Source organism: Vulpes lagopus, chromosome 20 (assembly GCF_018345385.1).
Source record: "Vulpes lagopus strain Blue_001 chromosome 20, ASM1834538v1, whole genome shotgun sequence".
Classification (NCBI taxonomy): domain Eukaryota; kingdom Metazoa; phylum Chordata; class Mammalia; order Carnivora; family Canidae; genus Vulpes; species Vulpes lagopus.
Genome location: NC_054843.1, coordinates 33,659,046 through 33,687,024, shown reverse-complemented (window position 1 = coordinate 33,687,024; position 27,979 = coordinate 33,659,046). Strand labels below are relative to the sequence as shown.

Here is a 27,979-nt window from a genome sequence, read left to right as displayed (position 1 = left end):
AGGACGTAGTGGTTGGGTGAGATCAGACATGATACCTGGAAGGACATTGGTGTTATTATAGAGTCAAAAAAGAAGGAGACTAACATATCCACACAGAAAAGCAAAAGCTAGAGGATGAAGTAAATTCCGTTGTTTGTAAAGCTTGTGTGGCTAAACAGTGGATGGTTGGAGAAGTCCATAATAAATGTGGTTCAAGAAACCAAACAAGGTGTGACATGAGCCAGGAATGGTCAGTGTGGTGAGTGGGGCTCCACCATGTTGTTCATTTTTGTTATTGGTGGGGCTTTTTTGTTTTTTGTTTTGGTAATGTGTTTTACTGGCCTGGGACTACACTTGGTTGTCTGTATTAAGGTTGTTTCAATGGGACATAGGCGTCTTTCTCAGTCACCATATTTTTTTTTTTAAAGATTTTATTTATTTATTCATGAGAGACGCAGAGAGAGAGAGAGAGAGAGAGAGAGAGAGAGAGAGGCAGAGGGAGAAGCAGGCTCCATGCCCGGAGCCCGACGTGGGACTCAATCCCAGGTCTCCAGGATCACACCTCGGGCTGCAGGTGGCGCCAAACTGCTGTGCCACCGGGGCTGCCCTCAGTCACCATATTAAGTAAGATATTGGTTATTTTGCTTTGTCAAGCATCAAAATAACAGTGTCTTAATCAATATAGATGATTCATTTCTCTCTGAAGTAAAAGTTCAAGTCAGTAGGTCCTCTGTGGATAGTCTGTGTCTGTCTGTTCCATGTGTATGTTTAGACCAGTGGCCTTGTTACTTCCTGTTGGCCTTCTGTCACCCAGAAGTATGTTACCCACGTGATAAACAATACTTGCTATCTCTGTGTTTCCTACAGAAAGAGGAGAACAAAGTCAAGGCATTCCCTTTTAAGTAAACACAACATTTCTGTACACATCTTTTTGACCAGATCTTAGTTTCATTGGCCATCCAAGCTGCAAGGAATGCTGGGAAATGTGGTTTTAGGTTGAGGGCCATTTGTCCAACTAAAATTCAGCAGGTTCTGTCTTAAAAAAAAACAAAAAGAAAAGAAAAGAAAAACAAAAAGAATTGCTTTTGAAATGCAATTAGTATTTACTGCCATAGCCATTTGAAAGGAGCTTTTTAAGGAAATGGAAGAATTAACCTTGTGCTAGAAACTTATTTTCATATACTTCTCAGATCAACTATCAACTATAAATAATATATCCTTTAAATCCTAAAATGTTTAAAAACTTATGATTCAATCATTATAACTTAGAAAAAGAGTGGTGGTTTTAAAATAAAATAAGAATGTAGAGAAGACAGCTGATAATACATACTCAAAGATATAACTAGTATTATAATCATTTGTTTTAGATCATTGTGAACTCCAACATTATACAAGTAAAGTGAAAGTAAAATCCTAAAGCAATCTGAAATTTGTTAGAAAATATTACTTGAGGCTTAAAATTTTGCCACTTTTTAAAGGATGTCACATTATCATGAAATGGTAGTCACACTTTTAATGCTATTTTTAATTTGACAACAACTTCTGCATAAAGTAAGAGTAGGATTTTAATGAAAACATTGCATGTAAATATCAGTGTGGAATGTAAAAGCATACTGAGCAGAATTTGCAATGGGACAGCAACCAGGCCCTACATTGGTTTTCTTGAATATCAAAACTGAGCACATAAACCAATCGCCTGTATAGCTGAGAATTCTTAGGACAACTGGGTTGGTACATTTAAGATACTTAAAATCTAAATTAAGGTTTAAGAAGAATGATTTTCCTTCCCTTCTTAAGAAAGCTAAATAAATATTGGCTCTAATCACTTATCTTTTGTATTGGTGGTGAGCATTTTTAAAATACATATATTTATTTAATTCTTCACTTTTTAAAATAAATTTATAGGAGCATCAGATAAGGAAAAAGTATGAGCCAGCATTTATCTGTAAAATTATAATAATGAGAGGACTTTTAAAAATATTTTATATGGTATCATTTTAGAAAGAGGACTGCTGTCTAAACTTGCTAAATTGGTTAAACTTTTTAAAGGCAACCATTAGTAAACTGAATCTTACTGAAATAAGAATTATATTTTCAAATTTATCTTGATTAAAAAGTATTTTAGGGAAAAAACATAAAATATGGGAAGGACAGAAGCATATCAGAATGTTTCAGTTGTACCCCTGAGGTTATTTATTTACTTATGATTTTATTTATTTACTTGAGACAAGGCAGAGTGAGGGGGAGAATCTGACTCCCCGCTGAGCAGAGAACCAGATGGCAACACTCTATCTCAGGGCTCTAAGATAAAGACAGATGCTTAACTGACTGAGCCACCCTGGTGCCTTGAGAGGATATTTTAAGGAAAAAGAATTTTGTTGATTTCAGTATCCTCATAAGAGACTGTCAGCATGCTACCCTTTCAGTTCCTCACCTCCTCTCTGCTTACTCCTCTAAGTTTTATGACTCTCAGACACCTGCTCTGGTGACCATACTGCAGATCTGTGCCTGCTCATAAACTCTTCACTGCCAACATGCATACCATGCAGTTGCCTGTTCACAACTGTATAACAGTACCCTAAAGCACTGGTCCTCACACTTCGGTGTCGATCAGAATCCCCTGGTAGGCGTATTAAAAGATATTGCTCAGGGTGTCTGATTCAACAGGTCTGGGGTGAACTTGAGAAATTGCATTTGTAAGTTCCTAGATGATGCCAGTGCTGCTGGTGTGGAGACCACACTGAAAACTGCTCAGGGATTCTGTTATTGTAGAGCATATGCCTCTAGTTGATGATGCTTTAAAAAGCCAGAATTGTGTCCTCATATCTTATTTCTTTTCCTTTTCTTTCTTTGGGTTTTTTGTTTATTTTGTAGATCTCAAGTTCTCTTGAAAAAATATGATGGGTTCTTTTTGAATTAGTTGTATACAACTGTTTAAATTCGAATTTTGAAGAATATGGGCAAGGTGCAATAAATGGGTGCTTGAATAAGATTTTATATTGAGCCAAGAAACTCAAGGGAAACTCTGTTAAATGCCTTTTTTTCCCTTACTACTCAAAGTATGCTCTTTTACTGTCCCATCAAATCACTATAATTGGTGAAACTCATACAATCACAGTTGCAGAATTCCTTAAAGTCATAGAGACCTTCTTCAGCCCTTCTCCCCTTATGCAATATTAGGATACATGAACTCATATAGTTACTTTATGTTAAGCCAGCCTGGGAATCCTTCTATAGGCAAAGCATCAGGGTAGGAGTTAAAATAACTAAGTCAATGTTTATGAAGAGTCCATTTACTATCTTATTAACTAGGTGTCATTGACAAATTATATAGATAATTGAATAAAAGACTTTGGAATATAAAAGCTTATTATATGCCATTTATGGCTTTGAGCAAGATATATGTCTGCACCTTTTGAGTATTCCCTAGTTTACATTTAAAAAATATATAACTATTCTTTTTATATATATAACTATTCTTTCAAAAACTTTTCAAATAAATGGTACTCAAGTAGATTTCAGCTTTCTGAGTTTTTCATATTCATAATAAATAAGAAATATGGTGATTGTTTTTATTCTCTCAAGGAATATATTTCATTTTTAAAATTTTTGTCTTCTCATAATACTCCTACAGAGCAAATTGTCTCTTTTGAGTACACTGCCCAATAACATTCTTCAAAAACAGTGCACCATGTCTCACCTGAATATCTTTTTTTTTTCTCACCTGAATATCTGAATACATCTGAATACTGATGCCATGTAACATTACATTACTCCTGTGCACTCTGCCCAGTGGAAGGCTTTGGCTTTATGTCCATGCCAGTCCTACCTGTATTTCAGAGTATAAGTTTCTCTGTGTTCTCTTGAGTAGTGGTAAAAGCATAATTTATATAAATATGGACTCCATATTTATGTTCGCTTACTGTTTACGTTCCCTTGCTGTTTCCAGCACCTGCTCTTGGTGTGACTTTTGGCTAATCATTCTTGTATCTCAGTTTCTTCCCCTAAACTGGGATTCATAATAGTACCCCATGGAATTGATGAGAAGGTGCAAGTATTTACAGCAGTGCTTGGTACTAGGTTAATTGTAATCTCAACTATATTTTTTTGCACACAAGTGCTCAGAGCCATGGTTATTATGCTTTCAGTAATCACATCTTTGCTGATTTTGTGAGTACAGGCCAAATATTTTATAAATTATAAAATAAGGCAGTATCCGATGAGTCTGTAAATCAGCATTGTCTGCCTCCTTTACAATGCTCTGTTTCCTGAGACTCAGCTGGTGTGTTCATGGGATCACCCCACCAATATCTGAAAATTCACAGGAGTGTTTATAAAAACTGTGTGCTTTGCCCAGTGCCTGTTCGTGTAAAGAATTTTATGTGCTTTTGAGCATTCATTTTCCTAATTCAAAGTTTACATTCTAAGAATCTTGAAACTATGCATAAAATCTCTGTACAACTTTAAAAGAAATCTTAATGAAATGTTATGGGAGAGATCAAGGAGACTCTGAGACCAAAATGAAGCTACCACAGTGAAGATGGATAGAGAATCCTTAATGAAGAAAGGAACTATTGGAAATGAGAAACTAGATGTTTTGAAACTAATCAAATACAAGGACTGGATGTGAATGATCAATAAGTTCTAATCAATGTGAAAAAACACATCATAGGAAATGTATTAAACTGTGAGCACTGGAATGAACTTGGATACTGTTCTCATATTGCACACACGTTTTTGCCCATCCGATAACCAAGAGAGCCTTTCATATTTCCGTGAAGACCATTCTTTTCAGTGTCCTCCAACAAGTCACAAGAACAAATGTGGCCGTTGCTGCTTATGCCTTCTGAAGGTTATCAACTATATATTGACTTAACATTTAATGCAATTATTTTGTGTTTTATATGTCCAAACATACTATTTTGAAACTTGCCTAAAAAACAAAAGTTGTCTTAATTTATCATAATTTATAAGCAATATACAAATACAACAAATTTCTTAGGCCAATAGGTAATGAGAATGTATGCTAAAAGAAAGATACCACTGCAAAAGGATCCTTAGCTTTAATGTGATTCAACTTTATTGAAGAATAGTTCACACGTGTATTCTGTACTACCAAGCAAATATTTGCTTTACTTAAACAAAGTGCTTTATATTGTTTATGAGGAGAAAGCTTCTACTAGATTTACTAGAAGGATACTAATTTAAATTAGACTAAACTTCGAAAATAACAAATATCTGAAAGTAAGGATTTTTATAATTTTAGACTTATTGAACCTTTTTTTTTTTGCTGACCTAATGAACTAAAAATAACATTTTTTTAAAAAGAGAAGTAAATAATGAAATTAATACAGTTTAACTCTTTAGCTTTGGCTTTTAACAGTTGTAAAACAGCATAAATTTTCATCTGCCTTATCATTCTCAAAGGGTCTGGCATCCTCTTAGTGCCCCCAAACTGTAAGGGTACAGTTCTTTTATCTCTTGTCTTCTATTACCATCACATTCAATCAGTCAAGAAATTTAGCTGATTTTACCTCTGTAGGATTTGTCAAATACTGTTCTCTTCACTTGTAAGCTTGGGCCTTTATTGCCTTTTGTCTGAATTACTGGAGTGGTTTTTCTTTCCCACCACAGCAGACAGTAGTCTTCAAAGGCAGCTTTTGTATCACCACTACAGAGGAGGAGGGATGTGTATTTTTAAACAGCTCTCAATGATTTTGGTGGATGGCAAGCTTAAAACTACCTCCCTTTGGCGCCTGAGTGGCTCAGTTGGTTGAGTGTCTGCCTTTCCCTTTTCCTCTCCCATTGCTACTCCCGCTGCTTCTGCATGTGCTCTGTCTCTCAAGTAAATAAATAAAGTCTTTAATATAAATAAGTAAATAAACCTACCGGGCCTTATAAAAATAACATTGGGCAAGGGGTCAGGCACTTTGGGTTGTTGTTTAACTATTAGTAATTAGCTATTTGATTTTATATCTTGGTTCCTCAGTTTTTGTGTTTAATCTATTTATATTTCACATGTCCCACCTAATGACTTTGTGAAGATAGCTTTTAAAGGTAAGAATGATCTAATGATCTGTCATTAATATTTTATCATACTGTTGGTGCCTTAAGGAGTTGGTAACTTTTTTTTAGCTGTTACCCAATCTTAAACTCCTCAGGATGGCATTTTCATTTTCTTCATTAATTTAATTAACTGCTGTTGTTTAAAACTTTCTTGTGTTCAGCTTGCCAGTTTCTTACTTGGAGTTTTGTGTGATCTTCTAGAATCAGGTTTTGCTATTCTCATTGAATTTGTTTCCACCTCTGAATATCTTATTTTATTTTATTCACTTCCTAGAATGGCCCATTTTCTGTGTTTCTGCCTTTCCAGATCCATTTCTTTCTTCAAAGGGGCTTAGAAGTCTCTTCTTAATGAAATAACACTGTGATTAAGCACCTATTTCACATAACCTCAGAACTTACATATGCTGTTTTTCTTACTCTTCTTATCCTTATCCTGTTCTTTCTCTGTATATCTGTTTATCTGTACATATGTAAATCAGTCCGTATGTACACATACACACAATATTTTCTCTTTTAATGAGCAATCCTAGAGTTTGCAAACAAGAAGGAACCTTTGAAATCATCTTCGTCAAATATTTTTGATTTAGTTAAGAAAACTGAATTTCAGGGAAGTTATAATTTGCCCAAGATCATTCATCTCTTCACATTAGTAAGACCTGAACCTACAAAATACCAGCTCATGCTTATTGCAAAATGAATCATCTGTAGTTGCTTAAGGTTTAAATAAAGAAATATTATCAATACAGTTGTTTTTCTTTGTATGTTTCCTGACCGTATATCGTCTTCCACAGATACTGTTCTTCTTTTGTGATTTTAAATTGTTAGAGCATTTTTGTTGAAACTTTAGAAAGTATTATTTTGAGTATTCAGTATGTTAAAGGTACATTTTATTTGTTTAACAGCTTGTTTTGCTTTATAACCCTTACTTAACAGTCCTATGAGGCATAGATACTATAATTATTCCTAGTTTTAGCTGAAGAAAGTGGATGTTCGCTAGATTAAGTGTCTTGTCCAGTGTCATAAGCGGCTAAAACAATAATCAAACTGAAATGTTAATCTTCCAGTGTCTTCTCTGAGATATACTGACTTACATGTTGAAGTTGAGGAGAACTGTGGTAATCAGCTAGCTCAAACCTTGTATTATATGTGTGGAAACTTAGTGATTTGCTCACATGCTGATTAAGAGAAACAAACCATCTATTTTTAACTGTAATTATATTGAAAGTGGATAAGATAAATAAATATGGTAAATAGCATTCTGAAGAAATAGGTGCCCTGTTTTCAACTGTTTTTGCTTACTTGCATTTCATATTTAAATGTATATGTGTGTGTATTTAACCTGGAACAATTTCACATCCTTTTTAGAATATAGTTTTCCAGAGAATGATACCAGTGCTGTTATCAAGTTGAATTAATATCTGGGATTTGATACTAATATCCCTTCTTTCATCATTAGTGTGTCTTCTTGGCTGTAACTCAAATATTCTTTTACTTTGACTTTTCTAATTCATTGGTTGATATTATTTTTTATAATCTAGAAACTAGGTTATGTTCTTTTTTTCAAGAGATGCAGTACATTTTTTAAAGATTTGATTTAATTTATGAAGTAGATTCTGTGAACATTGTTTTCAGTAGGAAGCCCCCAGGTACAGCATTTGATATTCATGTTTTTAATAATCACTGCAGGAAATGGCGTTCTGTCTCTAGTTCTGAACGATACTAAATCTTATTTTCAAATAATAATAAGAGCTCATAATTTTTAGTACCCATGACATCTGTGGTCTCTAAATCTGTGTTATTTTCAAATTATAACAGTGTAAGATTTCTGTCATATATTTTTATTCTACAATTGAGAGTTTTGTCAAAGAATTGGAGCAGCTTCCATTTTATTACTGTGAATCATGATATTTTTCATAGGTTTAACTCTGCTCTTTAGGCAATTAAAATCATATGGATAAAATAAACACATAATTTAAAGTTTTTTCTTAAAATTGTTTTTAAGTAACTCAGTAAGTTTTGTGTTTGAATATATATTTTATGCATCCAATCAATACATTTGTGGCAATGGAGTTATATCTCCCTCTTTTGGAAAGTCAAGGCATGGCATTTGATTGCAATTAAATTATTCTTCGTAGATTTTCAGTTTACAAAGTTTTCTGAGCAAACAATTGTAAAAATAACATATTTCTTTGGAATAATTTTTCCTTTTGAATTTTTTAACGTTAATGAAAAAGTAAAACTTTTGTTTGCACATATGTACGTATTTATTTGTTTAAGCTTGAGAGCTACAGGCCATTTGATGTGTGTTTGAACCCAGGAAAACTTTATTTCCATATTTGAAATGCTTTCACTTTTACTTCAAGAGAATCAGTTTTACTCTTTTGTCAAAGCAAAAATATTAAACATAATTTATAATGTCTGTTAAAAACATAATTTAAAACCATTAAGACATAGAGCAAGAGAATAGCAAAGTAGCTCTTTTCATAATTAACAGCCTGGCCTCTCCCTTCGCACCCACTGAGTTTTCGTGGGTCTTCTTTCTGATGTGTTTCTAGGCATTTATAAACTGTCTTCCTCCCTGTCACTCTGCTTCTTTGTATTTATATGTCTTTTACTATCATAAACTGTAATTATTCTGAAATGAAATTATTCCAGTTTCTTTCTCTTACCCACCACCTAACCTCCCCACTCCATATATCATACAAATCTCAAAAGGTATATTAGTGTTTTACTGACTTGAATCAACTCGATACTCATATCAGTCAATTGATGCCTACAAGCTAGTAACTAATAGCATTCTACCTTGGCCTAACAAACTATTACAAAAAGAAATAAAAGCTTATTAGTATACTTAATGTATATATATCACACAAATCTGTTTTAATAGCTACCCTAATTTTATAATAATTTTGTGCTTTCTTGAGGTATTAAAATCGGGACTTTACCTGTACCACCTTTGTTTAGAAGAACATTTTCTTCTCTGCCCTCTTTGCAGCCTGCATCTGCACCTTAGCAAGTGCTGAGGGTCTTGTTGGATACGGTATTAGATTTTGTTTTGTGCTCCTTTGCAATTTTGTGTACAGAATGTAAAGGGATTCAGGTTTAGAGATTTTCAGTTAACCATTACCATATCACAAGAAGACTGCTTACATGTAAAATAAAAAGACACTGTTTGCAAGAATCAAGTAGGTTCTTTTACTTTAAAAGTCACACGTCTTATATCAACTTGGTAGTTTTAATTTGTTTAATTTTCATATATTATTGTTAGAACTTAATGATTTAATCATCATTTCTAAGAGGTTGAAAACATTACTTCAGCCTACAGAATATACAATAGAATATACAATATATGCAGAATATACAATAATATATGTGAGATATACACACATAAATATGTAACTTATGAAACATGGTTGTGAACTGCCACTGAATTTAAGGAAAAAAACTGTTAGAATAGGCCTTATTTCATATACACATTAGAATTTAATGAAATAGTATAAGTCAAAGAATATACAGATAATGGGGATCCGTGGGTGGCTCAAAGGTTTGGCGCCTGCCTTTGGCCCAGGGTGCGATCCTGGAGACCCGGAATCGAGTCCCACATCGGGCTCCCAGCATGGAGCCTGCTTCTCCCTCCTCCTGTGTCTCTGCCTCTCTCTCTCTCTCTAGGTCTATCATAAATAAATAAATAAATCTTTAAAAGAAAAAAGAATATACAGATAATGCCTTTTGTTTGTTACCTTTGTAAATAACAATGTTATTGACATTTGCATATTTTAATTAAACTGGATTTACTCTGTCATTATGCTAAATATTGTTAGTTTATGATGGCCAATTAATTCTCTGTCATTGACTTAAGAAGTCACATTTACAAATAGTCATGTTGAGAGGTTTGTGATAATCGAAATAATGAAATCATAATTCATAATGTGATACACTTGTAATTACAGTGGGCGATTTTTGCAAATCTTTGTTTATGGGGATATTTTCACCATTCTTTCAAATGAATCTATAAGTCAGAGATGAAAGTAACACCTCACTCAACTGTCAAGCTTGAAACATTATTTCTGGCAAATAAGTAATTTTACTGTGGGCACTTTTAATAAATATCTGGTTAGTGATTGAAGCAGTTGTAAGCTATCCCATAAACATGGGCTTTTTTTTTTTTTTTTTTTTTTTAAAGCAACAGCTATAAACAGTTGTTTCTCAGCTGGGGGCAACCCTTTCCTTTTGTTCCTGAGACATGAACTTATTTTTAAATTAATAGCTATAATGGAAATAGTTTTAATGTCTGAAGAAATTAATCCTGTAGGTGTTTTCTTTTTCTTTCCAAAGCTTTTTGGTTGTTACCAAAAGCCAAAGGCCAATTTTCAAAAGACAAATTTTGATGGAAAGGAGTAAGAGCTTTATTCAGGAGGCCAGCCACCTGAGGAGAAGGCGGACTCTTGTCTAAGAGCCAACTCTGTGGTTTCTGCCTGGCCCAGAGATTTTTAAAGGGATTTAGGGCAGTTAATCAGTCAAGGGAGTTCAGGGGTCTGACAATTCTTGATTATGTGCAGTCTCAGTGGTGCCAAGTACAGATGTTATTGCAGTGCTTGGAGGTCATACAAGGGGATCTGGTTCTTTGGTGCCGAGGATGGTGCAAGAGAGCCTGGTGTCATGTTGCAGTACTCTGTTCTTTCTTGGAGAGAATGCACTATTGATAAATAATCCTAAAAAGTTTAGTTGATCAGTCACAGGGGCCAAGGGTGCTTGCTAAAGCTTAACAGACTACCAGCTTGGCTGGAGGGGTTGAGGAAGCTGTCATCTGAGGCCCAGGTTTGTACTTAATTATGCTGTTTGTCTTAGTACTGGCACTTTTTATTTTATTTTTTTTTAAGATTTTATTTATTTATTCATGAGAGACACACAGAGAGAAGCAGAGACACAGGCAGAGGGAGAAGCAGGTTCCATGCGGGAAGCCCGATGTGGAACTCAATCCCTGGACCCGGGATCACACCCTGAGCTGAAGGCAGACACTCAACTACTGAGCCACCCAAGTGCCCCATTGCTGGCACTTTTAAAGCACATCTTAGGAGTTTTCTGTTTTTTTCCCATCTAATCTCGAAGTTTGGTCCATTTTTCTCCAAATCTTTAGGTCTCCAATTTTGAAGATCTACTTCCAACTTTTTGTCATATGAGCCTGCTTATTCTATTTCTTTTCTCAAACTTATTTTGCATCTTCCTCTTATTTTTCATGATAAGAGCACTGCTTCAAATCCCAATTTAGATACAGATTATTCCTACCTCTCAATCCTCTTTTTGCCCCCTGAGGATTCCTATGTGTTGTCAATGTCTGTTTCTTTCCACATGACATTCTTATCAACTCTGCATATAAAATTTAAATTTTTAAATTTAAACTTTGAAACCAAATGCAGGGGGAAAAGAACTTTCTCCACGCCAAACACCTTTTTGTGATTGTGTCCCATCAACAGGCTGATTTTGAATGTATACATAATTATGTATAAGAAGGTGCAAATGGAAATAAGGAATGTGTGAGCTAATTAATTGTGGCATGTCAATTATCTTTGAGTTTTCCACTATTCATGCCTATGGAGATAATGGCATTTTATTAGTTTAAGCATTGTTCAGTGTTCTTAGGCAAAAAAAGATTGATCATATGACTTCTCTCATGCATTGGTTTCTTTCTCCCAAGGTTTATGTAGGTACATCTTCTAGGTGTAGAAACCTAGCTGCAAGGGAGTGTGAAAAATGTGGTTTTAAACTTTACATCCTCTGTGTTACAGGAAAGAATGTCAGAAAGTGATTTGACTGAAAGAGACAGTATCTGCTACAACTTTTTTTTTTTTTTAAGATTTTTAATTTATTTATTCATGAGACAGAGAGAGAGAGAAAGAGAGAGAGAGAGAAGCAGAGACAGAGGGAGAAGCAGGCTCCATGCTGGGAGCCTGATGTGGGACTCGATCCTGGAACCCCAGGATCTTGCCCTGGGCAGAAGGCAGGCACTCAATCGCCAAGCCACCCAAGTGTCCCTGCTACAACTTTTAAGTAAAAATTATAAATGGAACTCCTAAGAACATAGTGTTGAAAAGAAAATCATCCAGTTTTAGTGATGAAATTTAAAATAGCAATGATAAATCTTGTTTTGTGAAAATGATTTGTGTGATACATGGTAGAGAAATTGTGAAGTATTTTAAATAATGGGTAGCAACTATAGGGTAAGATCCAAAACTTGAATAGGTTCACCATATCCTTTTCTGAAGGCATTCCTAGCTACAGTGGAAATTTAGGAAAAGTAGATGATGTGAAGACATTCATAGACATACTCAGTGAGATTAAGTTTACAAGATGATTGAGAATAATAAATTGGTAGGGAGATTAGACTATGAAGAGTAAGAAAAGAATTGTAAATTATTACTGAATAAGAAATAAATGAAAAATTCAAAGTAGAGATTGAGACAGATCTTATTGCAAAATACTTTTTATCAACTGTAAAGGTATTTATTAGTATCAAGGTTTAGAGAATCCATTCCCTATAACTCTGGTGTGAGTTTTCCTTCCTTCCTTCCTTCCTTCCTTCCTTCCTTCCTTCCTTCCTTCCTTCCTTCCTTCCATTTTTAAATGGATTTGTTTTTTTTTTTTGGGGCAGTTTCAGGTATGGCTTTCATCTGCTAAGGCATGAGAGTGCAGATCACAGAATCAGAATCAAGGGTGATAGGTAGTGTTGGTGATACAGGTTATAAATAGGACTCTTTATTTTAAAATGTTCCTCAGGTAGTCCTCATTGCATATCCAGGCTTGAAAACTGCTGCCAAAGACACATATAAAAGTCCAATAGTCTCTTTACTGAATTCAGGGAGAAAATGTTCATATTTCAAACGTGTCACAGTTCAGCATATATAAATCAATTTCAACAAGTGTTTAATTCCGTTAAAGCCACAAGGGAATGTAAAATACATTTTAGAAAGATAACTTAAAAAATATTATTTTCTACCTCCAGCTTTACTGCTTATAGAAGTGAGTCACAGGTATCTAGAAAATTAGACTGCCCATAAATACCTGTTGCCTGATTGCTTTCTTGATGTCAACATTAATTCTAGAAATACTTTAAATGTATTAGCAGACTTTTTTTTCCTTATATCCATGCACTATGAAATATCTTACGCTTATTTTATAAACTTCTTTTGTCCTTCAGTCAGAGCATACTAGATTTTAAATATGATTATAAAGTCTGGAGAATTGAGTACTTTCATCCCTAGGAGTTTTTTTGTTTTGTTTTGTTTTTTTGTTTGTTTGTTTTTAAATAAAAGTAGTTCATGCTTTTGTCCTCTAAATTATGTAGGGATTAGGTTTTTTGTTTTGTTTTTGGTTTTTGGTTTTTTTTTACAGAGCTTTTACTTAGGATTTGGTCTTTTAGTACCGTGCCAGAAAAAGGAAGAAAATCACATTTTATAACTGTTAAGGTGAATATTATTTTGGGTTATATTTAATAGAAGTATTTGCACTTTGGCAAAGTCAGCCTTCAAATATTAGTGAATAAAGGTATGCCTATAGGACATAACCTTTCTCTCATGGTAAAGTATATACTATATAATCTTTTTTTGATTTAAATATTTACATTTAAACTAAGTTATTTTATTGAGTAGCACAGTTAAATGTATGTTAAATGTCAGCATTAATGTTTAATCCTCTTCAACTTAAAGTGGTTTCTTTTGTTTGTTTTTGTTTGTTTTTTACTCTTCCATCTATTCATCTTTACCTGTGCTTATATGCTAATAGCTATAAATTTCTCTAAGTGACTCCGTGTACTCTGATTGAGGGAAAAAAAAAAAAAGCTCATGGACAGATATAGATAGACAGATGAGTTTATAAAGTCAACTACAGGTCATGCATCTTCCCACATGTATATTCTCTGAGCCTCACTGAGAAGTCTGGTGGGCAGTTCTCTAACGTACACTTTATGGATTGCATTGTCAAAGAAGTTTCCCTACTTCTCCAGAGGTCTTGTCTCCTTCTCCAGAAGATTTGGAAGTTAAAGCTTATTTGCTGTCCTTTGCCTTTCTTTTCTACATAAGATGGGAGTGTCTATGTTTAATAACTTAAATACACTTGAACTAGGGTGGTTTAAAGTAAATAGCTCTGTTGTGAAGACTCCTGTTATTTACCACTATTTCTTCCTGTCATCACTGTTAATACCTCCAGTCCATTATCAAAAGGATCACTTCAATACTTTGCCCTATTATATGACCTACAAAAATGCTATAAATGCATATCAATCAATGTGATACATCACATCAAAAACAGAAAGGGTGAAAAGCATATGATCTTTTTAATAGACACAGAAAAAGCATTTGACAAAGTATAATATCCATTCATGATAAAAACCCTCAATAAGGAGGTTTAGAGAACATATCTCAACATAGTAAAGGTCGTATGTAACAAACCCATAGCTAACATCAGCCTTATTGGGGAAAACTGCTAGCTTTTCTTTAAGGTCAGGAATAAGGACAAGGATGTCCACTCTCACCAGTATAATTCAACATAGTCCTGGAGGTGCTACCCACAGCAATCAGACAACAAAAAGACATAATAATTATCTAAATCAGTAAGGAAGAAGTAAAGCTTTCACTGTTTGCAGATGACTTGATACTATATGGAGAAACCTTCAAAAATTCCACCAAAAAATTGCAGTAAGTTTGCAGGATAGAAAAATCAATCTACGGAAACTAGTTTCATTTCTATATACCAATAATGAAGCAGCAGAAGGAGAAATTGAGAAAATAACACCATTTACAATTATACCAAAAATAATTAAATACCTGGGAATAAACTTAACAAAGGAGGTGAAAGACCTGTACTCTGAAAACTATAAAACACTGATGAAAAAAAAATTGAAGATGACACAAATGAAAATATTCCGTACTCATGGACTGAAAAAACAAATTTTGTTAAAAGGTGCATACTGCCTAAAGCAATCTACAGATTTAAGGCAATCCCTGTCAAAACACCAACAACATTTTTCATAGAACTAGAATGAAAAATCCTAAAATTTGTATGGAACCACAAAAGATCCAGAATCGCCAAAGCAGTCTTGAAAAAGGAAAGCAAATCTGGAGGCATCACGATTCTGGACTTAAGTCCTATTACAAAGAATTAGTAATCAGAACACTGGTGTTGGCTCAACAATACACACATAGATCAATGGAACAGAATAGAAAACCCAGAAATGAACCCACAGTTATATGGCCAATTAATCTTCCACAAAGCGGAAAGAATATGCAATGAGAAAAATACAGCCTCTTCAGCAATAGTGTTGAGAAAACTGGATAGCTACCTGCAAAAGAATGAAACTGGACCACTTTCATTAAACTCCTAGAGGAGAGCACAGGCAGTAACTTCTCTGACATTGGCCATAGCAGCTTTTCTCTAGATAAGTCTCCTGAGGGAAGGGAAACAATAGCAAACATAAATTATTGGGACTGCATCAAAATAAAGCGTTCTGCACAGTGAAGGAAGCAATCAACAAAATTGAAAGACAGCCTACTGAATGGGAGAAGATATTTGCAGATGACATATCCAAAATATGTAAAGAACTTATAACACTCAACACCTGAAAAATGAATAATCCATTAAAAAATGGGCAGAAGACATGAACAGGTGTTTCTCCAAAGAAGACGTACAGATGGCCAACAGACACATGAAAAGAAACTTAATCATTACTCATCATTAGGAAAAATGCCAATGAAAACTACAATGCGCTATCACTTCACACCTGTCAGAATGGCTAAAATGAAAAACAGGAAACAGTAGTTGTTGGTGAGGATGTGGAGAAAAAGGAACCCTTTTGCAGTATTGGTGGGACTGCAAACTGATGTAGCCACTCTGGAAAACAGTATAGAATTTCCCCCAAAACATAAAAACATGCTACCAAATCATCCAGCAATCATGGTACTGGGGGCAGTTACCCAAAGAATACAAAAATATTAAATGCACCCCTACATTTACTGCAGCATTATTTACTATAGAGAAGACATGGAAGCAACCAATACCCATCGACTAATGAACGGATAAAGAAGAGTAAATATATTTCCAGTACACACAAACAGGAATATTATTCAGCCATAAGAAATAATGAATCTTGCCATTTGCAAAGACACAGATTAGACTAAACAGTATGATGCTAAACGAAATAAACCAGAGAATAACAAAACAAATATGATTTCACTCATCTAGAATTTAAGAAACAAAACAAATGAATGAGAAATAAAAGAGACTAACCAAAAAAACAGACTCTTAATGATAGAGAGCAAACTAATGGCTACCAGAAGGGAGGTGGCTTGGAGGATGGGTTAAATAGGTGAAGGTGATTAAGAATACACTTATCTTCATGAGCACTAATGTGCAGAATTGTTGAATCACTGTGTTGTACAACTGAAACTAATATAATGCAGTATGCCAGCAACACTGGAACTAAAATTTTAAAAAATAACTGAAAAAAAATGATCACATCCTTCTGATATACTGTATATCCACAACATTCAGAGATTGAGGTAAATGGAAAAGAGATTGAGTGATTCAATTAAGCCCATAAACTCCTATATTATGCAGTACTCAAACACTATGGAAAATAAAAGGTGATATCCTTCCTAGTAGCTTAATTAAGAATATACAGAAATCAGTTGAACTTTGAAAGCAATAATCTATTGATAAATTTTCATTGACTACCATTATCTTAGCTTTTCAGAGATTTTTAATTTTAAAATATGGTATCATAATTCAGTTTCTTTCTTTCATAAGAAACAAGAAATTTTTTCCAATGTTGAATCCAGTAACAATGGCTTAAGTAGAAATAAAGTATTTCTTTCAAAAACATGAAGCCAAGAAAGACTTTAAGAAAAGTCTTTAAAAGAAAAGATAAAGCATACTAGCTATGAAAAATAAATCTGTAATATGACACAGAGGAGTATCAGATCAAATTATACCAAACTTTCACATCAAGGACACCAATACAGAACAAAAAAGAGATTACATTTGAGACATAACACTCATAGCTACTCTGCTCCTGATTTAACACCAATTGTAGAATTACACAGATATAAACATTCATTTCTGTAATACTTACACATGGGAGGGAAGAGACTTCAGAATATTGTAAAAAAGAAATTAATGAGGATCAGTAGTTGCTTCTTATAAAAGCAGATCGTTATTTAGAATGATTTTTAAGGAGACAGACGCACCTGTACTTGTAAAAAGGAGTATTACTCCCTAAGGTTTCCACCCCACTTTCCCAACCTTCTAGTCTAGTTAAGAAGTATTACAACTATAATATTTTTACTTTGTCTTTTGACTGAAGCAAATCTTTAAAGAAATAAAGAAACAACTAAGTAGAACTGATAAAGTGTTTGCTTCATTTCAAGTACATTACCTGAACAAAAACCCTGTAAAGTGAGGTCACTATAAAAAAGACAAAATCCAAAGGGATTATGCAAGATTTAGGAAGCAGGCACTGAAAAGGATACCCCTGAGCAAGTGAGAATAACTACTCCTAAGTGAAAAGAATAGGAACAATGCTAAAATGTTGTAATCGGGTAAAGATTGATTAAGTGTCTTAGACTAGAAAACAAATGAATTACACATGATATAAAAATATAGGATTTAAACTTCCAAGATACTGAAAGATCAATACAGTAATAAAAGAAAAAAGCTATGAAAAGGGGAAAAAATCAGTGAGTTTTCATTACTGAAAAAGTGTGCTTCAAAGAGACTCATCCATGTGCAGTGAAGGCTAGAATTCTATTAAGTAAACAGAGTTATAACCTGGTATAATGCCAATAGAAAAATATCTGAAGTATTTTCAGAAGTGCTAGAATAGGGGGGTACTATCATAAGATGAGTTAAAGTTCTCTTTAAAAATATTTTATTGAGTATAATTACAAAAGTCTATATGGTGATAAATCGAATCATTTGAAGAAAAAAAATGTGATGCTTAAGCAATCATATGAAGTGCTTTTGCAATGAGGTAGATAGAAAGTGTGGGGGAGAAAAAGAAATAATTCAGCCCCTAGAAGATATGTAGAGAAACTATAGAGACTAGATTCAAAATACATAATTGTAAAAATTATAAGATTTGAGAAAACATACAATCATGTATTTAATACATATTGAGTCTAATATCTCCAACAATGTAATTGATGACTACTAAGCAAACAGTTAATGATGAAAATAATTCTTCCTCAATGTTTAACATTCTTTATATATTAAAGTCTCATAGATTAGAATGCTAACCCTCATCTCTCTTTTCATTCAAAAATACATATATTTTCCTAGGTATCCGTGGTATTAGGGGAAGATCTACAAATAGGCTAATATAAATATTGATAAGGAAATAAGTACACCCATCAAGAAATGAGACAGTGATTAAACAGATGGTTTAATAGGGAGAGATGACTATATGTGAAATGTTAACTTCAGATATGCATTTGGATAATTTCTTGTCTGCTGATTTCAAAGCATTTTTAAAAGTTTTTATTTTAATTCCAGTTAGTTAACAGTGTAATATTAGTTTCAGGTACATGATGTAGTGATTCAATAATTCCATATATCACCCAGTGCTTATCATGACAAATGCATTCCTTAATCCCTATCACCTATTTTCCCATGCCCCCTCCCACCTCTCCTCTGTCTCTACACTTGAGTGTTTTTTGATTTGTCTCTCTTTCTCTAGTCTTCACTTTGCTCATCTGTTTCTTAAATTCCACAAGTAAGTGAAATCATATGATATTTGTCTTTGACTGACTTATTTTGCTTAGCATCATACTCTCTAGCTCTATGTCATTGCAAATGGCAAGATTTCATTCTTTTTCATTCATTAGCTCTCCATTTGTTTGTGTGCTTTTCAGTTTCTTTCATCAGTGTTTCTTAGTTTTCAGTGTACACGTCTTTCACTTGTTTAGTTGGGTTGATGCCTATCTTATTTTTGGTGCAATTGTAAAAGTGATTGTTGTCTTAATTTCTCTTTCTGCTGCTTCATTATTAGTGTACAGTATAGTGCTAGAGATTGATTTTGTATTCTGTGGCTTTGCTGAATTCATTTATCAGTTCCAATATGTTTTTTGGTAGAGTCTTTAGGATTTTCTATATATAATGTCATCTGCAGATAGTGAAAGTTATGCTTCTTTATCAATTTGGATGCCTTTTATTCTTTTCTTTTGTCTGATTGCTGTGGCTAGGACTTCCAGTACTATTTTGAATAACAATGGTGAGAGTGGACATCCTTGTCTTGTGCCTGACCTTAGGGGAAAAGCTCTAAGTTTTCCGTTATTGAATATGATGTCAGCTGTAGGTTTTTCATATATCGCCTTTATTATGTTGAGGTATGTTCCCTCTAAACCTACTTTGTTGAGAGTTTTTATCATGAATGGATGTACTTTGTCAAATGCTTTTTCTGTGTCTATTGAAATGATCATATGATTCTTATCCTTTCTCTTATTGTTGTAATGTATCGCTTTAATTGATTTGTGAATACTGATCACCACTGCATCTCAGGAATAAACCCCACTTGATCATAGTGAATGATTTTTTACTGTATTTTTGAGTTCAGTTTGCTAATATTTTGTTGAGGATTTTTACATCTATGTTCTTCAGAGATCATGGCTTATAGTTTGTTTTTTTCCATTGGTGTCTTTATTTATTTATTTTTAGGATCTTATTTATTTGTTTGATAGAGAAAGAGAAAGACACAACAGTTGAAGTCCCCAACTATTACTGTGTTACTATCAATTCCTTTATATTTTTTAGTAACTGTTTTGTGTATTTGGATGCTCCCATGTTGGGTACATAAGTATTTATAATTGTGTCTTCTTGTTGGATTGTCCCCTAATGATTATTCTTCTATGTCTCTTGGTATAGTCTTTGTTTTAAAGTCTATTTTGTCTCATATTAGTATTGCTACTCTGGCTTTCTTTTCACATCCATTTGTCTGATAAATGGTTCTCCATCTCCTCACTTCCAATCTGCATGTGTCTTTAAAGAGGTGATAATTTTTGTAATGATTTTATATGCATATGACTTGTGTAAGGTTGTTTGATTAAATAAAATTATCTAAATTATGAGATCAAAAATGGAGATCTCTAAAATGTGTGAACTTTGTTATCCAGTTAAATTAGCAGAATTTTTTTTACAAAAATCAAGTAACAGTGCAGCCCGGGTGGCTCAGCAGTTTAGCGCCTTCAGCCCAGGACCTGATCCTGGAGACCTGGAATCGAGTCCCATGGCAGGCTCCCTGCATGGAGCCTGCTTCTCCCTCTGCCTGTGTCTCTGCCTCTCTCTTTCCTTGTGTGTCTCATGAATAAATAAATAAATAAAATGTTAAAAAAATTCATTATAAAAAAATGTAAATAACAAAATTCAAGTCCCCATAGAAGGCTCAATATGTAAACAATGGTTATGCCAATTATAATTCACATATAAACCTAACTTATATAAGTTTACCAATTAAATATATGTAGTTTTATGAAAGTATATCTACAAAATACTCATTTACATGTTATGGACTTATTATTATTAGAAAACTACCTTGATACTTTTATTGGTATCTTGTTTTTTTTTTTCCCATCAATTAATTGAAATATAAACTTAAAATTCACAATGAAATATCTTTTAATATCAGATAGTGTTTCTGATATCCCTAACTAGAAAATTCAGAATGAAATTTTTTCAAAAAACATTATTATTATTGCTGACTACCTGTTTATTGAAATACTCTCATCTTTATTTAATGAAGCAAATATATCAAATATAGGGTAGAAAGTAGCCCTTTAGGTTTTGTTTATGGTAAATTCAGAAATTTTAGTTGCATCATATAGAGTAATCCCTTTTATTCAATTTTTTAATATAATTACATGTGGGTAGACTAGCAATAAAAACTGCATATTACAAATCCGCTTTTTTTGTAGGCTCTTCTATCAGTTCTGAAGCTCAGCAACATTTATTCTGAAAGAGTTTGCTTTTCCTGGGAATTGTCAAGGAGACTTGTTTAGTGAAGGTTACTGAAATACATTGGTATATGCCTTCATTTAGGGAGTAGGAAGTTAGTAAGTGATAAAATATGTTATTTAGACTAATCACTAAAATAACTTTATCTTTTAACTCTAACACTGACATTTAATTGAATTTAAGTACATTCCATTTTATTCTTAAAAACTGATTGCCTCTAATTTTTTCCTTTTAATTTAGTTTACTGTAGCTACTACACAAATTTGGTGGGTTTAAACAATAGAAATTTCCACATTTTTGGAAGCCAAAAGTTCCAAATCAGTATCACTGGGCTGAAATCAAGGTGTTGGAATGAACACACTCTCTCTGGACTAGGAGACTGTTCTTTGCCACTTCCAACTTTTGGTGGCTCCTGGCATTCTTTGGCTTGTGTCAGCATCACTTCAGTCTCTACTTCCTTGGTCACATTACTTTTTCCTTTACTCTCTGTGTGTAAATATCCCTCTTTTCCTCTTATAAGGATTAATGTGATTACCCTTTTGGATGTTCTAGATAATCAATTCATTTTAATCCTTTTATCAAAGGATTGCTTCAAAGACCCATTTTTTGCTACATAAAGTATCATTTACAGAATCTAGAGTGTAGGAAGTGAGCATCTTTTGAGGGGCCACTTTGAGCCTCCCAAAATAGCAAAGAGATTCATTCTTATATAATGTTAGTGAATCTTAAAAGTGATCCAAGTGGGAAGAACAAACAAACAAAACTATGGAAAAAAGTATACTCATATGTCATTTTTAAAACAAAGGTTAGTAGGAAAGCCATAGTTGAATTAAAATGAGATTTAAGATGTCCTTTTAAAATTATATTAAGCTATTTTAAAGCTTTAGTAATTATATCTAAGCATTTAAAATGTTTATCTTATATTATTTATAAATATTAAAAACACTTATTTAGGATTCTGCTCACTGAAAGAATCAGCACATTCTCTGGAATATATCACTTATTTTCCTACTTAATTATGAACATTGATTACATTTTCTAAAAATTGATCTTTATTTTTGTTCCCTGAACTTTTTTAAAAAGTTTAATTTTAATTAACATACAGTTCAATATTGATGTGTGGAGTAGAATTGAATGATTCATCATTTACATGCAACACCCACTACCCATCGCAATAAGTGCCCTCTTTAATACCCATCACTCATCTAGTCCATCTCCCATACTTCTAAAAATTACTTAAGAATAAATTATAGTATGTTTTCTATGTGTGTATCATTCTCTTTCTCTGTAAATATACATATTTATATATACATATATGTATTTCAGTCACATTTTAAACCTACAAAGGCAGAGTATTCATATTCATTATTCTGCATTGTGTATGCCTGTACCCATTGTTTTATAAATGTTTTCATATATATTGATATGAATACCAAAGTATATGATATGTATTATATTTGTATATATTTATATGTATTGATATATTTTAGCATATAATATGTACTATTTCAACATATTATATTTATGTGCTTTCTATATATATAGTATTGATTACATTAGATATTATATGAATTAGAGGTAATTTAAAAGTGGAGATAACATTGCTTTATATATTAGAAATGACTCTGCTTGGTTATTTACTTTAAACTGTATGCTACTAAATAGTTATTTTTATTACTATATTTTTAATTAACCCTGCTTTTAACTTTTTTTAATTTTTATTTATTTTATTTATTTATTTTTTTAAATTTATTTATTTATTTATTTATTTATGACAGTCACACAGAGAGAGAGAGAGAGGCAGAGACACAGGCAGAGGGAGAAGCAGGCTCCATGCACCGGGAGCCCGACGTGGGATTCGATCCCGGGTCTCCAGGATCGCGCCCTGGGCCAAAGGCAGGCGCTAAACCGCTGCGCCACCCAGGGATCCCAACTTTTTTTTTTTAATATAAAGAAAGGTTTTCCTTGTATCACATAGCCACTATTTAGGAAAATTAAATTATAATATACAACATCTGTGTCTTTTCCCTTGGTATTCTACAATTCAGTCATGAAACCAAGTTACAGGGATATCTGGGAGGCTCAGAGGTTAAGTGTCTGCCTTTGGCCCAGGACATGATCCTGGAGTCTCAGGATCAAGTACCACATCGGGCTCCCCAGAGGGAGCCTGCTTCTCCCTCTGCCTACATCTCTGTCTCTCTCTCTGTGTCTCTCATGAATAAATAAATAAAATCTTAAAAAAAAATAAAAGAAACCAAGTTACATTCAAATGCTGTTTTCCAGAGTATGCTAATACTTCTAACCAGCTGAACATGTCCACTGTTTTTAAATTAAATTGTTGACCACCTGAGGAGCATGTTATGTCATAATTTTCCAGTCCATAGGAACAATAATCTTTGGCAAGAAGCATTTCAAAAGATACTCCTAGAATGAATGAATACATGCATACATACAATTTTTTTAAAAAATCTTCACTGTTTTACCCAACTATTTCTTATATTGTTTGAGTTCTAAGTGATATTTTCTAAATAAAATTTGATTTCAAATAGTTCACTCAGTTTTTTTTTTTTTAAGATTTTATTTATTTATTCATGAGAGACACAGAGAGAGAGAGAGAGAAAGGCAGAGGCACAGGCAGAGGGAGAAGCAGGCTCCATGCAGGGAGCCTGATGTGGGACGTGATCCCGGGACTTCAGGATCACACCCTGGGCCGAAGGAAAGCGATAAACCGCTGAGCCACCCAGGGATCCTCACACTAAGTCAGTTTGACTTTTGCACAGGTAGAGATTTCTTTTATATACTTGTTTATTGATTAATATCTTTGGATGGTAACTTCCCATAAGTCAGAGATAATTTGACTTATTAAAAAAGCCTGTTTATATTTTTACCATGTTACAAATGTTATAATTTTACAAAATATACATTTGCCCTGTAAAAAGCTCATCATGATATTGTATTCATTAGCATATTTCTTGAAGTAATTTGACATATTTTTTGAAGTTTTATTTTAATACTCTGGCAGTATATTTAAGGTACATACTATATGCAACCAGAATAGCACAGCTCCATAGGTGCATATGCAGTTATGTTGTTAATGTATTCACAATACTTACTAAAATATTTATTTGTTTCAGATCAAAAAAGTTGTACAGAGAAGGGATGTCTGGGTGGCTCTATTAATTAAGTGTTCCACTCTTTATTTCAGCTCAGGTCATGATCTCATGGTCCTGGGATGGAGCCCTGCAATGGGCTTCCTGCTGAACAGGGAGTCTGCTTGTTTCCCTCTCCCTTTGTCCCAACCCCCACTCACTTGCGCTCTTTCTTTCTCTCTAAAATAAATAAATAGATCTTTAGGGAAAAAAAAGTTATACAAATGAAATGAAGTGATATATACACACATACAACCAGGAAATAAAAGCTACCAATAATCTATCCATAGATAGATTCACCTAAATATTTTTTTCTATTTGTTTAAATGCTTTAGTCCATGGGTTTCTGTGCATTTACATTAGGAGACAATACATTCTTTTTCATAACGTGAAAGAATATTCTTATAACCTTCAATATAATTCAGTACTATAGTTTTACTACTATATATTATTTAGTCTATCACTTTTTGCCAATTAGCAGTAAGGTCAATAGACAGGGATATAGTTCTTTGGACAGATCTCCAATTACTTCCATGGCAAAGTTCTATAATTAGAATTGCTAAGTATTGAGAATTACTTTTTTTTTAATGCATATTGCCAAATTGCTATTCAGAGCTTTCATACTATTTCATACTTATACTAGCAGTATATAAGACTTTCAATTTGGTAGTACCAAGTAAATTCTTCTACTTCATCAGCTGTTAGACTTAATATCGTTGAAAGATCTATCAAGCTATCTCTTTTCAATTTGCTTTATAGCATGTGCTATTTTAAGGTTGTAAATTAAATGATGTAGTCTTATCTCATGACTTAAAAAACTTTTCATCTGAATCTGAACTTATGAAAGACAAAATCTAGGAATTGCCCTCTCCCCCAAAACATATGAGCAGAATTTAGTCAAGAAAGATTATATTCCTTATTCATTGGAACACCTCTCAAATTATATTTAGATTTACTAGAATATTCTTAGCTGGTCCATGACAATTTAAGGACAGCAAGTCAAAAACGAACTAAGTGGCTTCTACAGGGGAGTGCTTAAGAAACATTGAACTAATGTAATGAAGCCTCCAAAATGTAGGGGCCTAAAGAACAGAAATTTATTTACCTTTTATGTAACGATCACAGATAAATGTTCCAGATTTGGTGGGAACTTTTGCTTTACTATATCATTGAAAGACCCACCCTATAGTTCTGTTACTGAGAAGGAAAGAAGAAATTGGATATTAGAAGTTTCCACCCTAAGAAATAATACTAATCAAAATGACAGGGAAGAAAAAAACAGCGTTTTTGGAAAGAAGAATACTGAAGTCATTCAGTGAATGATTAAATAAATAATCATTCGTCAGGTGTAGAGTTTGATTTTACCCTACCTACAAGCTTGTAACTTGTTATTGTTTCATGGAATCTGGCAGAATACATACAACCCTTGGGTTAGAGACAAATTATTTTATTAATTGCAACACAGTAAGCAGTATGGTTCCCTTTGTCTTCCAAATATTATGGAGTGACACCAAGTGATCCAGATGGATGATACTCACACAGTTGGTTTGCATCATAGCTCCAGAATATTTATCTTGAATATTTATCTTGAATAAATATCTTGAATATTTATTCTTTCATAGCAAGCAATAAGCAAACCTGTTCCGTATCTTCAGAGGAGACATTTCCGTCATGGTTGCATGCTACAAACACAATTCTGAGAAATAGCTTCTGTCAATAACTGTCAGGACCTTGTATTCTTGGTATACTCAGCAACATACATAGGAACATGAGAGACCAATGAAAGGACTGTTCCTTCCAACAACAAGCAAATTAATGTTCTAAAGAATGTGAAAATTATTTTCAGCATGAGGAGATTTTTTATGTGCTCTACGTAAAGTTTCAAATATTCTCTCTGCCATCAGGCACCTTCACAAATAATTATGGGTATGTGAATATCCTTTACAGGGACTGTAGAGCCACTTTGCAAAAGAGAGAAAAGATAGATGGATTAAGCAGAGTGTTATTTACTGAAAACTGATTTCTGTATTTTATTTCCTCATGACCTGTTCTCAGTTGATGAGTGAGACAAAAGACCTTCTCTTAAGCATGTTACTATTGTATATTACACCCGAAATTCATGTGGCTCAAGGGACATATCTTTTGAAATGAACACTACTAAAATGGATGAATTCTATTCATTCATCTTTTTGTGATAATTATTTGAATGATAGCAATAGTTAGCTGTCATTGGCTTCAATAAGTAGGAGGCATAATGAAGGAGAACGAATTTTGTTCATGTAACTTAGACATTGCTTTTCACCACTTACCTGCTCTTACATCATAAATCATGATTCATTATTTTTTGGTATCTGTAGAAAGTGCTATGACTGCCTTTAAGAGCAAGAAAGTGAGTATCAGAGGCTCTGTATTTAGCTTTTGGCTCTGCTATTCAGTGACTTTTGTCAACTCAATCTCACTTGATATTTGGGTTATATTCTCTAGAATTGAGTTAAGGTATAATGATGAAAATCCTTTCGAAACTATAAAATGTTACATATTTAATTACCAAGAATTATGTATGCTAGAGCTTTTCTCTGCTAAAGGAGACTGAAGAACATACTCTCTCTTAATGCTAAGGGCATAATATAGCTCCTAATCTGAACAATTTTGACCATCCTATACTTACTTTTAGAAGATTTAATTTTTAAAAATCTCTTAAAAAAAAAAAAACCCTACCATCCCTACCTCACTTAGAAACCCTGCTCATGTGGCTCACTTTGTTATCTGTGTCGATAAATTCAAAATATTTTATTCAGTGTAAGTCTAAAAGGGTGTATTTACATTTTATTGTTTTTTATTTTTGATAACAATAGTGATACTATTGGCAAAGATAAGAATGGATATCTCAAAGAGGAAATGCTTGGTTTTATATGGTAAAGCCTACTATGAATAGGGTATAGAAGAAGTGGAAAAGAGATGGAAAATATTTGCAGGGTAGTATCTGTTTTGTGTGTATGTATGTATGCATATTTGTGTTTGCACAATATAAATGTTAATCAAAACACATTTTTCTCCTTTAGCTTCTTGAAAATGTTATAATTGCTATAAAAATGAAATGAAAGAGTTAGCAACATAGCTCATTACTTTTTTTAATATATAGTAAGATTATGTCCTCCTGTTGATTTATTCACGGTAGCTTTCAAACAATATTCTTGTCTTTTTACTATCTATTTCATGTTTACTTTAATTGACCACTCTAATGGCTGATTGACAATGATAGAAGGTGCCAGAGAATTATAAAATATTTCAAGTGGAAATGAGTTTAATTATCATAACTATAACAGATAAGAAAGTAAAGTCCATGGAATTTATACATCTTTAAGGGTACACATCTGTATAGTAGTTTAAATTCTTAAGACCATGCCTCCTTTTCTTACTTGTAGCAGTGCTTATAAACTCTTATGCATTATCTTAGAGTTTTCAAAGTGTTTTAAAGCAATAACATCTCATTCTCTTTTTAGGTAGTTATTAGGAGTAAAAGTGGAGAGATCTTGTATCGTATTTCACCATGGGCGAAGTATGTGACTCGTGAAGGTGATAATGTGAATTATGATTGGATACACTGGGATCCAGAACACCCATATAAAGTGAGAACAACAAATCTTTAAATAAATTCTTGTTCCAGTATTTCTAGGAAAATTAATTTTTACTTCCATAACTTTTATAGTAATGTTCAACTTCTCTCTTCACTGCCAGTTTTATATTTTACATCATAGTGTACCTGATATGCTATACATATATCAGAGTCC

The 27,979-nt window shown here is 33.3% G+C and overlaps 1 protein-coding gene across 1 annotated transcript in view; it reads left to right on the top strand.

Moving 5' to 3' along the window:
- Positions 1-27,979, top strand: part of GBE1 (1,4-alpha-glucan branching enzyme 1) — a 267,431-nt gene that overhangs the window by 97,445 nt on the left and 142,007 nt on the right. The window contains exon 4 of the mRNA XM_041734884.1: positions 27,692-27,817. Within this exon, the coding sequence (XP_041590818.1) occupies positions 27,692-27,817 (126 nt within the window). The remainder of the gene's footprint in view (positions 1-27,691; positions 27,818-27,979) is intronic.